General features: G+C 32.0%; 1 protein-coding gene across 4 annotated transcripts in view; it reads left to right on the top strand.

Annotated features, from left to right (window-relative positions):
• Positions 1–15,613, top strand: part of LOC116779101 (uncharacterized) — a 90,567-nt gene that overhangs the window by 73,134 nt on the left and 1,820 nt on the right. For 3 of the 4 annotated variants that reach the window (XM_032673269.2, XM_032673270.2, XM_032673266.2), the window contains 6 exons: positions 1,908–1,980; positions 4,472–4,639; positions 7,086–7,284; positions 11,326–11,639; positions 13,186–13,276; positions 14,914–15,150. In XM_032673269.2, coding sequence (XP_032529160.1) covers positions 1,908–1,980; positions 4,472–4,639; positions 7,086–7,284; positions 11,326–11,639; positions 13,186–13,276; positions 14,914–15,150 — 1,082 coding nt within the window. Of the gene's footprint in view, positions 1–1,907; positions 1,981–4,471; positions 4,640–7,085; positions 7,285–11,325; positions 11,640–13,185; positions 13,277–14,913; positions 15,269–15,613 lie in introns of all 4 variants that reach the window. The other variant, XM_032673267.2, reaches the window with a different exon arrangement.

Here is a 15,613-nt window from a genome sequence, read left to right as displayed (position 1 = left end):
GTCATCCGAAGAATTGCGGCCTTTTTGTCTATGAATTTAAACGTGTTACATATATTGCCAAGTTTATCTGTTTGTCATTTGAAATCGTTGCATAATAAATTAATTAGCCTTTAATTGTTTTCATCCTGTTGTTATAAATTCTACGCTAATATAGACAAATTTGCAACGTTAAGTCTAAATAAAGACAAAATAGTAAACAGTGCTAGATTTAATGAGATCTAAGATTTTCGCGAGTTTTATTCATTTAAATGTAACTAGTATTATTCGGATATACTACGCGGATTTTATTATTTAAAAAACTACATAATCCCGACGTTTCGGTTACATTGCAGCAACCGTGATCACGGGCAGACGAGATGTTCACATCTATCGGAATCCGAATAATACTAGTTTCATTTAAGTGCTAGATTTGCTACCATGGGATGCATATAGAATATATATTAAAATTATATTTAAATCAATATTTGACAATAGTAACGTACTAGTTTTCTTGATATCTGAAGTTAAGCTAAAGTATTTTTCTAGGGTATATTTATGAACGTAATATAACGGTCTCTCAGTAATTTAAAACTTGTGTACAGATTTTACTGATTGGCAAATAATGAAATATAACGCGATCGGGCCACGCGCATATGACAGTAGCTGCAAGGTCGCCGTTCACTTAGAACTGGTTCGACGAACTATCAATATGGCTCGTTAATTATATTGTATTTCATTCAGTGCTAGAAAATTATATAATTTAAAATGTTTTGTTCTATTACAACGAAATATCGTTGATTATGTTTACTGATTTGTGTGTGACAGTCACATCTATATATGTTTAAAAACTTTTAGTACTAAAAGATATCTGATACCTTGAATTTTTGAGGGAAGGTTTGAATGAATGAACGAAAAAAACAAAGTTCCTGGTAATGCAAATTACTCAGACATTAAATTTATAGACTTCTTACAAATGTGTGACCTACTTCATATTAAATTTATTATAAACTTTGGAAAGGTAATTTTAGTGAGTAATGAGATTTATGTCAAAATATTTTAGGAACGACTGAATTCATTAGAGTGTTTGTTTTCATTTTTAAATAATAAAATGTGTTCTGTGGCAGGGTTTCTTTTTATAGCGGAATATATTGTAATATGGCATAATCACTTTCATTAGAAAACTAATCGCCCATGCTGAATGATATATCGTTTGAATAGCAAAACCTTGTACTTGAACGAGACCTGTAGTCAAACTAGAAATTTCCAATCAGTAGGCGCCGCTCAAAGATACGTCATCAGCAGAATATCAATGAGAAACAAATGTTATTTCTCAGAGCGAGCGAGGAACGGTTTTGAGAAAACAATATTCCGATACTATACGTGGTGGACATTCTAATGCTGCGCAAATTCCTCTGGCGTCATTCTTCAATTTGTTACATGACAAATACGTAGTGGAATAGATCGTAAATAATTCATTTAAATGTCAATTTAACAAACCATCGACGCATTATTTTATTGATGGCATGGATAATATACTGTAAATAAAAAGACGTAACTCCTTCGACTTAATGCTTTACTTTGAGACATATTTATTTAATGACCCAAAAAACCGCCAAGAGTCCTTTAATTATTCCGATGCATACGTAATTCCAGCGTATAAATAATGTAATCATATTTTCTTCCTAACGATGGAAGTAAATATCAGTAATGTTCACTTTTATATGACAGCCAAGATAATTCTCTGCATCGGAACAAAGTAAATTATACTCGGTATATTTTTATTAGCCATATTTTATTTTTTATTAAGGGTTTTTACCATATGATGAATTCTAACGTTTGGCTATTCTCCAGACGATGCAGAAATCATCACAATAAAAATATATGCTACGTGATAAGCGTCGACTAACATAAGCCTTCTTCCTTTACAGAATTGGCCTTTGCGGATTCGACAACCCACATAGAGATCAAAAAACTGAAGAACTTAAAAAACACATAGGACAGGTAAACGTTTTTTATAATCACGTATTATAAGTACAAGCTAACTAGCAGAAATGCATCTCTTATGTTAACATAAATTTAATAAAATCCAAGGTTCGTAAGATAAAATTTATTCAAAGATTCTGCGGCAAACCTTTTTAACAGCCTTGAGGTGCATTAGGTTCAAAAATGGTTGCAACCTAGAATTTAAAGTTGGTATTATAGCTTAATAAAATTTTTCCTCGTAAGCACTAATTAGTGTCTAAGATGATACCTACATTATCATAAATATTTGGAAAAACATGCTTGGTTACACAGATCTCTAAGATTGGTAATCGTATTTCTGAAAACGATTTAAAACTAAAATGTTATCAAGTTTGTGGTCGGACCAAGTGAGATTATTCACATATTTTTTTATATGTTTGAGTTATGGTTACAATAAAAATATCATAAAAATCACTTTCTAGACATAAAATATAATGTAAAGTTTTATAGTCATAGATTTTTTTTTGATCTCAAAGCCTCTAAATCAGGCAAATGACGTAACGCTTAAATGAAGATGACCTGATCGATGGCTCAGGCTCACAACGAAGTTAAGGAAACGCCCACGTATTAAAAAAGATCATTACTATACGATACACGGACTAATGCTGGTATATATTAGACATGTCTTGATGAATTCAAATTCGTGATGATCTCAGCTAATTTTGGGATATTATTTATAGTCATTTCTGATTTAAATAACTTGAAATATTTGGAAAAAAAAATTTGTTAATAATTATAAAATAATTTAATAAACTCCAGACATTAATTATTCGACATTCGCTACGACTTCACGTTTAAAATATCTATTACTATTTTATTTTAATTTGTACCTATACAATATTATTATATTACATTATTTAATAAAAAGTATAATATTACCAAGCTAATCCCAATTCCAAGTTAATTAGAAAAAAAATACACAGTCCGTTCTCACGTTATGACTTGTGATAGATGAAAAGAGCAATCATTAAATTAGTTTTGGGTAATCTGCAAAGATAAGGACGAATTTTTATTGGACTTTTACTAGAAGATGACCTAAAAATACTTGGTTGTTTGATTTAGAACGGTGAACAAAGCAGACGTATCAACTAGTATGAATATCCTAACGGCCTCATAAGCGATGCAACTTTGTACATATTCGTGTTATTGAAATTATTGATTTTTTTATGAAGCCAAATAAAAACGTGTGATCTCTCAGGGAACAAACAAATTGAACAATAGGGTCAGATTCAGACGTTCTTAATTCATAAGATAACGAGCTGTCTGGGCGAAGGTCAATATTTTTGAGTAGATTAAAATAATATGCTGTTAAATGAATGTAAAAAAGCATTTATACGTTAATAGGATGTAACAGTAATTTTAATAAGGAAGAGTTTTGTCTTTACAAATGTTTCCAGTTGCTTGTAATTATTGAAATTCTTACGACACAGAGATCTGTACTAGCTTAATAAATATAATACGACCAAGTACACACACTGTGAAGTAATCGCCTTTATATTACCCGTATCAAATTTATGTTAAAGTTTAATCACACGTAGCAAAATAATAGTTCAAAAAAGGTTAAAGTTTGAATCTATTTCAAATGCTCGCCCTGTAATGGTGTAGAACAAATTTATTACAGTCCATTATTAACAAATTCTACGTTTATGTTGGTATTCTAAGTTTTTGTTTCTTAATATAAACTTGAGCTATTACATACCTATGCCTTTCGTTACATTTTGTGAAGAATTAATGAAATACTTTTAATATTTTGTAATCAAAATTATTATACATAATTGTGATGCCTGTCCATTTTTATGTACTAATTATGTTCGGCTCAGTGCGGAGACGATATTCAAAATGAATTCATTATCATATTTTATATATTTTTTTTCTTTTTGGATCCATTTTGTAGATGTGATGTGGTTAGTCAATATAATTTTTTTCTAGTTATTAATTTCCACCGTTCGATCTACTATTATGATTTGGGTTCGAGATCAAGAAGAATATTTGGTTCAACAAATTAACTTCATACAGAACCTGAAATTATATCCAAAATTTACTTATTAATCAGACTGCAACCTTTAAACATTTTTTTTTATATTAAAAGGCTTAATGTGAATAATTCATGCGAAAATTTCGGCGGTGGTCCAAATTAAATATTATCATTAATCATCGCTAACGTGCAACATATCAAACTCGCGTGTTCAAGGACAGCAACAAAATATAACGGCTCCGTGGACAATTACCGTTTATTCGGCTAAGGTGAATCACCCTGCAACATGATCTCGATCTTATCGAAGTCCTGTAACCGAAGACAAGATTTAATACTGCCTTAAGGAAGCCACTGGGTCGCTTGAAGTATTTACCTCCCAAGGTCTCATTACAAAGATTCCAGAAAACACGTTTATTAAATTATTCAACGGTACATGTACGAAAAAGCTAAATTTAGAGACAATTTGTTATATGCTATGTTCTTGTTTGCTGTCAGGGTGTTAAAATAAAAATGGATGATGCTGGGAACATACTCATCAGACGCTATTCCAAGAGTAGCGTGTTTGTGAAGAGTACTGCTGCCACCAGCAACGAGGAGACCGCGATCGGGCAGGATATAGTCAAGCTGCCTGGTTATTCTCTGGAACAGGAAAAGATATTTAAGGTGAGATCATTAATGTTTCTTTTTTTATCCCGTCTTTACTTCGGAATTAATTTTCAAAGAAAAATATTCATAAAGACAAAATGACCTCTGAGATTTATTATTCTAACAAAAAAACTTAATTATTGTTTGTACAACTAAAATTTACATAGAATTTAAGATAATTATCTCAAAATCCAAAACATAGCTGACGGCATTTCAATAATAAGAGAACAATCTAAACATGTGGCTATGAAATAATTTTAGGAAAAAATCTCATCTTAGTTTATAATTAATAAGGGTGGTAGTAATTTCTTTAACTCGACCTCAAAAGTCGAGCGGAATGCTTGAAGTGGGTGTTTACGTGTAATCATTTCCGTCAAGATGCATACATTTATGTGTAGTGAAATGTCGAAACACGGCCTATTAGTTTCATGGCTGCCCGCATAATTGCCCGACTTGCTTACCGGCTATGTTCATATTCAATAGGCGTTTCGTATTTATTAACAAACAAATCCAGTGTATAAACATTAGTTACCGAGTTGAACCTCGGTTTCACTTGCGTTTTTTTTATATTTACTAATACATTTATTCGGCAAAAACTACTCGGTATAATTTCTAAGAACCTAAATTTAAAGTTTCTGTTGCTTTATTGTAATGTATCATAATTTAATATTAGAACATATTTATGCCTAGGTACTAATCATGGAGTTTAGTACATCTGTGACGTGCAAGTTGTAGCTGAAATTGTTAAATTTTTTATGTAATATATTGTATAGAGTCTTTGAATACATACATAAATGTTAAGCTTATTTTAACGACACACCATAACAAGCGAAATTTTTAAATCAGTTACTAATGTTACTTCATCACGACTGCACACGACATTTAATTTTGACCGTGACGGTAAAAAATATTCCCAAATTGTTTTTTGTTACATGTGGCGTAGAGATACATGATGTGTTAATTTTTTGGAAACATGTTTTGTGACTTTTGGGTGTAAAAGAAATAACCTACATATTTATATATTCATCTAACGTCATATTATTTTGCATAGTATTTGATTCAATTTAATTCGCTAAATTTATTTCGCAAAACACTAGCAATAAATGAACACTTTAATTAATTTTGTTTCCTCATCCACCTCAGTCAGACTTATTTATTATTAGGTGTTCTGATTTGCATAAACGATTTCAAAACAATCGAAGAACGCCAGACTTTTACTCTTCTTACTCAAAACAGAGCATTTGAAGCTTCGACTAATTGGGTCGATGAAAACAATAGAACACTTCCTTGTAAGGCAAAACGTTCATTAATTCTTATACCATTAGCTACCTATTACGCAACTGATGAACAATACAAAATATAGCTATGAAGAAAAGAATGGTTATTGCCTAACAACATACATATTTTGTTTAAATCTCGTATCAAATGTAAATTAATTGCAATTGCAATAAAAGCTTTTACTTTCTGGGTTAATGAAATACCTAAAGAGATCTTTAAAATATCTGTAAATGGTAAACTTGTTAGTAAAAGTACAAAAGGTGAAACTTTCTAAAACCCTTCCCATGATGACTATGCTTCCTATAGCTTGAAAAGTGGTCGATGACTTACGAATGCAGCGGCAATTTTTTTGTAGATAACATCTCTGTTCCCTTTGCTTGTTGTCAAATCAAATTTGAGGCAACAATTCCAGTGGACCACATCAGTTGCCAGCTATGATTAGTTCCTTACAATATAATCAATGCCTTACACAGCGTTTTTTGGTTTGAAATTCTACACATTGTTTTTTAATGACTATTTATTTCTTATGGGTTTATAACGATTCGTTTACAATTAAATTAATCGAATACATTTCAATTATTTTTAATAATCAATATGTGAATAGTAATTTAAAAAAAAAAATTCAAAAAAATTAATTCTCCCTACTTATTTACCCCACTTGATGCACAAACAAAATCAAAACCAATAACATCTTATTACGTTTCACTTTCATTTTATAATCACGCAGCGATTTCTGGTTATGTAATGTTAACGTAAGCGTTATAAAAGAGTATTGATTTGTCTGCCATCATCTCATCGTTGAGATTCTATCGTGCCTCTATTAAAACAATGGCCTTATCTTATATTAAAATTATAACAATTTAAATTTTTGTGCAACACTTTAAATCAAATGGATATAGAAAATTATCTCGTTACCAAAATTACATATGTTATAATGATTAAATATAAAATAAAGTATATTCAGACATAGCAATCAAGGTTGAATCGATAAGGTTTTTTCCACTAACTTTATGTTGCGTTAATCATTGATACAAAATTCATACTTTTATTTTCTTCAGCTGTTGTTATTAATATTGGCCAAAGATTTTAGACGGTCCAAAAAAATTCTAGTTATAACGATTCATGTTTTTGCCTTAGCAACATGGAGAGATTTTAGTCACATATTAAAGAGCGTTTTTTTTCCCAGCTATTCGATATGAAGAAATTCCAATCCAACGTGAACAGGGAGCTGCGACGTGCCTACCCTGATCGAAGACGTTTGGAGACTCAGTGCCTCAGTGCCGTAGCCTTCGTTAAATCTGACAGCGAACTGCTAGAGTGCCCGATATGGGTGCTGGTCATCAATGTTGTTGCTATGGACATGCTCAAATCAAAGTTGCCGCCAGGTAAGTTGTTACCTTTTGCAGACATCTTGAAAAAATGTTTTTGGTACTCCATTTATTTAACAAATCCAGTGATTTACTATTTTGAGGACTAAAATCCTAATTAAAATCCTATTTAAAGAATTTTTTGACATATAATGACAAGACATGAATAGGAACTGACTTACGTGAAACTCAAATGTTGCATCAGTGCTCTTAGAGGTACTAAAAGCACGTTTTAAACAAAAAAATATATACAGGAACTAAATGTATCCGGGTGACAAGTTTGTCGACCTTCATGTAACTGTTGTACTTTTTATAGAACGACGCATTGCCCTGGACATATAAGCACATGTATTGGTTAATACTTGCTCCTATTACGATTTTTCCGGGAAGAGCATTTGCTGAGAACAAAAAAAATCTCTTCGTTCAGAAACTAATATAGATTTACATTTAAAACACTGTTACGCTAAAAACAAAATAATTAACGTCTGTCATGATTTCGGGAAAAGTTTTCGTTTTGATCTGTATTAGCTTAAAATAATATAATGTTCCGTGTAATATATGAAAAACATAATTATTGCAAGTAAATCTGATACTTGTTATACTTGAATAAATAAAATCGAAGGGAACTCTGAACAGTTTTGCATAAGATAGATGAAATAAATACTAGGCTATCTACGTTAATGTTATTTGATCGCCATCTCGCACGTCGTTATCACGACATACTGCAAAAACTTTATAAATTTATTAAGAAATACGCGAATCCAATATTGACGCTTAGATTTTTTTATACGGCAGTAATTTTTAGATGAATTAAGCTGTTATGCCTATTTAACATCCTATATTTTACAAAGGTTTTATTATTTCATCATACGAGCATCGCAAAGTTTTATAGAGGATATACATTGAATTCTTTTATAAATAATAAAGTGTTTCAATTTGTTTAATGTTTGTTTTAGTTGAAGAGTTAATTGACCGGCGAATTTTAAATAAACTACTTTTCTATTCTTAGAATAAAATTCCTCTATTAACATAAAACTAATGTTTAAATGTTGTAAGGCTAGATGTCATGAACAACAGGTAAGAAAGGAATGTTATAAATAAAAATGCAAAACAATAAAATATCACAGAGCCCGCGAGACTTCTAAACTCATAAAAGTCATACAGAACAAATAGCCCGGAGCTTAGAGTCATGACATAGACATACTACGCTAAAGGATTTATTCTGGTCTATCTAAAATCATAATACAATTGCATAACAATAGCGAACATCTGTCACATCATTTTTATGATAAATCTTCTCCGATCTAGTTCCAGATGTTCAAGTTATTTAATGTCATTTTCGTAATTCATAGTGTCGGTTGATATTGAGATAAACGCCTACATCAAATAAGTCGTCTTGGGCTCCTATTGTATAAATATTACAAGGACGCTATATAATATCAGTCACGCGTCATCGATATAAACATTAATTGAAATTCTCATTCTTTTCACAAGTAACATATGAAACAATCGGTTGTTTAATGATGGATGGCCAGAATTCATTGTTACAGCTACCTTGTCTCAGGCCTCCAGAGACAGTACAACTTTATGCAACAAACAATGAACCGACCTCAACACTTATCATTAAGAAACGTCTAACGAACAAAATTTAATTTTTGTAATCCAATGTTCTCACGCGAAAATGTTAATGTTCTTCTCGGATATAACGGCCTTGTACAAAACAAGTATTTGTAAAAGAAAATGTATATCAATCAGAACGTAATTAATGGACTAAAATATTAAAATTGCCTTTTTAGTGACCTTTACTATAACAGTAGCGATTAAATAATTCTAGATATAGTCTTAATGAACACGGATTCACTTCCTAGCACTGCGTTTTGAATAAATCTATTTCTTCTTTATGATATTCATTCTCCACTCTTAGCTTTTGAAATATCTATTTCTTATGAAATTACTAGGAATAAAAAAGTAAACATTAGAAATACCATATCTGGTGTTTCTAATATTAAAGTGTTTTTATAAGAAAAGTGATTTAAGTTCTCATAGCACGCAACCGCATCAACTATGCACTGGCTGACTTCTCTGCAGCTCAGTTTATTGTTGTGCAACAATGCAATCTTGCTTCGATCTTATGATGTATTGTACCCCATTTCACTTAACTTTACAGGAAATTTCTAAGTCAGTTTAACCATATTGCCAACATTGGTTTTGCACAAATCATACGGAAACTCTTGCCATGGAAACCGCACAAAAGATTCTAGTGATTTCTGAATTCGTATAAGATTTGTTTCTAGATTTCCTAGTGGTTTGCGATCGAACCGCTGTTTATCGGATCTACACCGCAAATGAATTTATTGGTATTAGAATCAATTTTGATAAATCAAAATGTGATAACATCTTCACTTGCGTGTAATAATCTAGACCTGTTATTGAGGAAGACAAAAGTTTGTTTTTGTGATATAAACGTGTATATTATGTTTAACTTTGAACATTATTAGATACATATGTCTGTAACGGATTCTGATAAATTTTGATTTCAAAACGAAGGTCGAAAGTATTCGTGACTAGCTATGGCATAACTAGATCACAAAAGCAGAACAATTTTGCCTTCATCTTATTAGTGTTCATTTTGAGGTTTAGTTTAGTGGCAATCGGAACATTAAAAGTTGGTCAAACGCAAATCGTGACTGATATTATGCAAATAGATCAAATCAGATATATTAGGAAGTATGCTGTGATCGAAAAAATGAAAGTGATCTCGATTACAAACCGATGATAAGTGATACAATTGGGTAAGAAAATATAACTAACCGACTTTTAATAGTTTTAATAACCTATACTTAAAGAATGGATTGCGTTTGACATTAAGTGTGTAATCAATGTTTTATGTGATAACTATGTCTAGCGAAATAATTGTTATATAATTTGTCTTGACCTATTATAATGTCGATAGTTTAAATTCATCTCGATACCTACATATTTTAAAAAACTATAAATCTGTAACAATGTATGTAACTTTGAAACAGAGGTCTTTTTAGTTATTTATAAATTACTGTTACATTAATATAATTATATATCAGAATCCTAACAGTTCCAATCTTCGTTTATGTTATTGTTAAAATGACTTAGAGGCAATTCATAGATACCATATTATAGCAAATTTACTCAGGGTCAGATAATTCCAATCACTGTTAAATGTCTCGGTTGTAAGAAATTAATTATTGATGCCTACTGTGTGCTCCCAAAAGGTTCTTCCAGATCATTTATGCTGTATCATTCATTTTAATTAAACATGACAGACTAAACAGTTTTGGGAGCAAACATTTTTATCTACTAACTAAAGACTATTGAGAGATTCTGTATGAATAGCAATCAACTTTAAATTCTTTTTGCAATAATATCAAACAGATAAGCTTTATGTATTGAAATATTATAGGAACAGCGTAACCTAACCCGAACATTGACTATAAAGCTAAAGTATGTTGTGTGAATGGCATGTCTAATAAAATTCTAGTTATACATTAAGACTGCAACCTTTAGCGTCGCATAATAATCGTAGGTTGTAGTCGTGGCGAGTGATTGCCATCCGATCTCTGCATCACGACGTTCGAGATTGCAAAACTTAGTGCACATTGTTAGATAATCGATTTGTAGCTTATTAATATTTAATAAACATGGAAAAATATTCTCAACTGTCATCCCGCTTGTTATATGGTTATTGAGATAAAACAGTGTCTTGTTATGTTGAAAATAAATTAATATGTCTATTGTTTTTCTAGACGAAAGAAATACAGTCCAATCACATTTTGATTTAGTTTTTACGCTAATCCTTTAATTAGGTTTTGATTTTTTAATCGAATTCTAAACTAGTTTTGTTTATCCTACATCAAAGTCACAAGTCCTGATTTAAAATTGAGTTTAGACTTTATAGGGACATCTACCTGCACTTTAAGGTCATAGTTAGGTAGTTTATTTACTATTATTATTAAAACCATTTGGATCTTAAAACGTATGTCTTTATACCTATGTGATCCTAATAAAATTTATTTTTTATCTCAGTTCAGAGACCTATGGACATAAAGAACAGGCCTCGTATCCCAATACCTGACGAGGATCCTTACAGTATTGCTAGCTCCAACGCTAACGGTTCAGGCTCTAGTGGTAGTTCTGGTGGCTACGGACATAATGGACATAACGGGCATAACGGACACAATGGCCACAATGGCCACAATGGCCACAACGGCCACAATGGTCATGGAGTCGTTGCTGCAACAAGAGAGCAACTTATGATGCAAATGGGACAAAGGAGAGGCGATAAGCCTCCAAAACTACCACCTAGGGAAAATGGCTACGGTCCAGCCGACATTCCAAAGGCAAGTATAAATGAACTTTGGTGTATTTTTTTATTTCAAGATAATAGTCATCCTCGTTCTTATTAACTATTACAAAAAATATGCATGAGCTTATACCTCAGATCGTGTAATCATATATTTGTGTCAAGATTAACACAGTATCATATTATTCAATGATTCAATTTACAGAAATATTATCACAAATTATGATTAGTACATAACTTCCAATGAGTTATACATTACATGTGGTTGGAAGTAATTGAGTAATTTTATTGATAGAAAAATTGCTATTATTTTCATTACAAACACTGTTATAACTGTTAAGAAAATGTTTTTCCTGGAAATAATTTTCCTTATTAATGTCTCTTTGGGTTTGATTGATTACTTTATGGGCTATATAAATCATGACTTAGATAGTAAAAAATATTATATATCCAGACTAAAATCACAATAATCATACTGCCCCACTAATCTCAAGATGTTGATTGAGACAGAAATTATAAAATGGTTTAGTCCATTCCTAATTTGCACCATTAATTCAGTCGTTTTATCTAAAATACCTTTTATGTAAAAAAAAGTTCAATTAGACTGTAACGAAATCAATATCAAAATTAATGTTCGGATTAGCACTTAGATAAGTTATCAACTTATGTCATATGCAAAAAGCTTCTAAGCTCTTAATCTTTTGCTTAACAGGATACAAATTTTGTTACTCAGACCCAGTACCATGAATCACTGTTAAAAGTTTTTAATGGAATTCAACATTGGCCCTTAGATTGCAAATTTTAAAAGGGACAGTAAATGGATTATTGTATGATAAAATTTCGATTTGTTGGTAGTGATCTCGAAAAATCCTCTCGTATATTTAATTGATTATTTTATTTTGACGTGATTGTTAATATGTTTTATGAGAAAGATGACGTTTTTATTCGTAATATATTATTCGCTGTTTCTGAATTTTACTGCAGTGCATTTGTTTATTTTTGTTATATATTAAATTAAAATGAATACTATAAAACATAATAAACTTTGCATGAATCGTCTCGTATTTTTGATCATCGTTTTTTTAATATTTGTGGAAGTTAAATTGCTAGAATTATAAAATAAATTATTTTTTTAGTCGGAGAATATATCATTTTATAATGGTTAATTTAATAATGTTATGTGTTTTTATAACTGGGATCTAATAAATTAAAACTAAGACCATATTATTTTCCCTTGCTGAACTTAATTCAGAATATGAGCTTGTATCCATTATTTATTCATTGATCTCGTCTTGTTTAAAGATAAGAATAGTCAAGTATTCAAGCTTATTTCTTTGGAGTTCATGTTTTTTCTTATTTTCTTTTAGCAAATGTTGTTTAATACGATTCTGTGTGTTCCGATAACATAATCTCCTCGATGCGATTTAAGTACATTTCAATCCTACGACTTGTTTGAAACCTTTGTTTGTGATCAAGACAGAGTTATGGGGTCTAGTTGGGAAATCCCTGCGAAAAGAATATCATTGCAATTTTTTTATGTAATTTTTTTAAGATTGATTTTATAATATTATTTTTGTTCGCAGCCGGACTATGACGATATTGAAGTTAACGAACGTGTTCCGGCACAGTTCCCCAGAGGAAAATCTGACAAAGGAAAAGATAACAAAAAATACGGTAAGCACTTAAACTTGCTACTGTCCCCACAATATACTAGTTCTTCAATACCTTTTATGGGGTTCGATTAATTGCCTTCCTTGCGATCCTCAATTAAAGTACCCTTGTATATTAATTCAGGGCTCAAGTATTGAAGTTGGGTGTGTATTTACGCTTTTAATTAACCCCAGAAAGGTTTGGAAAAATACCGACAATCGTCACATAAAATATTTCGTGCTAATAAATTCTGTAGAGTGCAAGGACTAGTTACTATTTTTCTTAGTATGGGTTGGAATATCAACCTTATTCTTTACGTATACGGACGAAAAAAGCATGGTAATAAAACACCCACTGTTTGCATTTCATCCCACTCTTAAGCCATTATGGTACTTTGAGGTGTACATGTATTGAAATGGGCTACTGAGAGCGCCTACGACCCGTACTCTTTTAACGTATTCGGTGGTTTAAGGATATAATTACCGACTTTAAAGGTTAATTTAATTAAAAATTCATTACAAACTTCACATGGGGACTGTTAAATGGCTGGTTAAGTAAGCAAGTAAGTAAGACTGTGTGAATAGAAGCTATTTTTAGAACATTTACGCCACCGCCTTAAATTTACATATCACATGTCAATGAGAAAACCGGAGACGTCAACGCTAGATGATGTTTTGGTATGTGTGCATTATGATTCACGGTCTTACCCACTAAGGTCTGACAGACGATTTATGTTGCCAGCATATAATTTACAACGTGATGTTGCAAGTGTGAACATCGCGATATCAATATTTTGTGATGGATCGCCATTTATAACCCTCGCTTGTCACATAATAGTTACAACACCATTATTTGTTTGCGCTATATAGTAAGTGATGATACTATACCTGTATTATGTTAGAAAACGTTGGTAATTTTTTTTATTTGCCTGATTGCGTGATACAAAATGCTTTCGAGAATTTTAAGTAGCTCTAAAACTTGACCATTCTAGACATGAATTACCTAAAGAATTACGTTTTGGGATTATAGCTTCGAGATAAGCGTGTGAACTTTTTGGGGCTCTGTTCAGAAACAAAAACGTTTGTGTTCAAAATATTTTTTTTACTATTAATTATATTATATTTATAATAATGAATTCAAAGGCAAATATGTACAAAGCATTACACATTCTTTGAACGTAACCTCACGCTCCAAATATCGGTCCTGTTCATGGAGCAGAGCAGAGGTTACCTTACAATAGTTTCGCAACGAGCTGACATTTGGCCAAATCCTTGATATTTAAATTGACGGCGTACGACGTAGGATACGGAGGAATAAGATCTTTATACTTTCTTGTTTTAAACTTTTTTCATAAACCTCGAGTAGAAGAACTTTTCTTTTATTATTTTTATATTCAACTAAAGAAAATTTGTAGGAAATAATAATGTAGATGAACTTTAACATTCACGAATCTACGAAGGAGTTAACGTGTAATCGTTAAATGCTACCAGCAATGCTTAGGATTTCTTACTTAATAGATGTTGGGTATAAACTGTACTTAAACATTCTACATCTGTGTGAAAATTAAAATAATTACTGCATGTTATTGGGAATTCCGACTTATTTCAATATATGGTATAATATTTTATAGTATTTGAGACATATTTGTAATATGTTTACAGATGATCCTTACTACTGCGGATTGCGCGCCCGTGTTCCCAACTTCGTGAAGGCTACAGGCAAGCACGTCCTGCCTGCAATGACTGAGCGGCTTACGCTGAAGGAGACACCCGTACCCATGCCAGTGCCCAGCAAGCGTTTTAGCGTCGCTCATCCCCACGGCTTCCCACCCCAAATGCCCTTCGCACACCCCATGCAGCAAGCGCTGTGGCACGCTCGCTCCTACGAAAGCGGAATCGGTGCGTACGAACGTCCCAAAAAAGAGAAACTGATGTATCAATTCTACCCCGACAGGGATCGAAAACTACGACCAATGGTGATCCAGCAGCCACGCTAACTAACTTCGCTCAATTCTTGGTATTTACCCTTTCCTTTTTTCGCTTGGCTTGTCACCACGCTTCGATTCTCACTCACGGGGTTTCCTACAGCGGCTGCTGACTACCGCTGGACTTGGCCATAGCTTCGCATTAGTAACTGTTCTAGGCACCGACACACTAACTAGTTGCACTTAATATCAGTGTGAATTTGTGAGGTTTTTAGGATATTCCAAAACATGAAATAGGTTCTAGATAATAAGATATATTTAAGAATAAAACTGTTTACAGCTTTTCCCATACAATTCTCAAATCAATACATGCATGTAGGTACGTCAAGCATGCAGTCGTGATCATGTATTCCTTAAGTCAGGATATACGCGTTTTA

The sequence above is a fragment of the Danaus plexippus genome, chromosome 6 (genome assembly GCF_018135715.1).
Source record: "Danaus plexippus chromosome 6, MEX_DaPlex, whole genome shotgun sequence".
Lineage (NCBI taxonomy): Eukaryota > Metazoa > Arthropoda > Insecta > Lepidoptera > Nymphalidae > Danaus > Danaus plexippus.
This window is presented reverse-complemented; position numbering and strand designations above follow the sequence as displayed.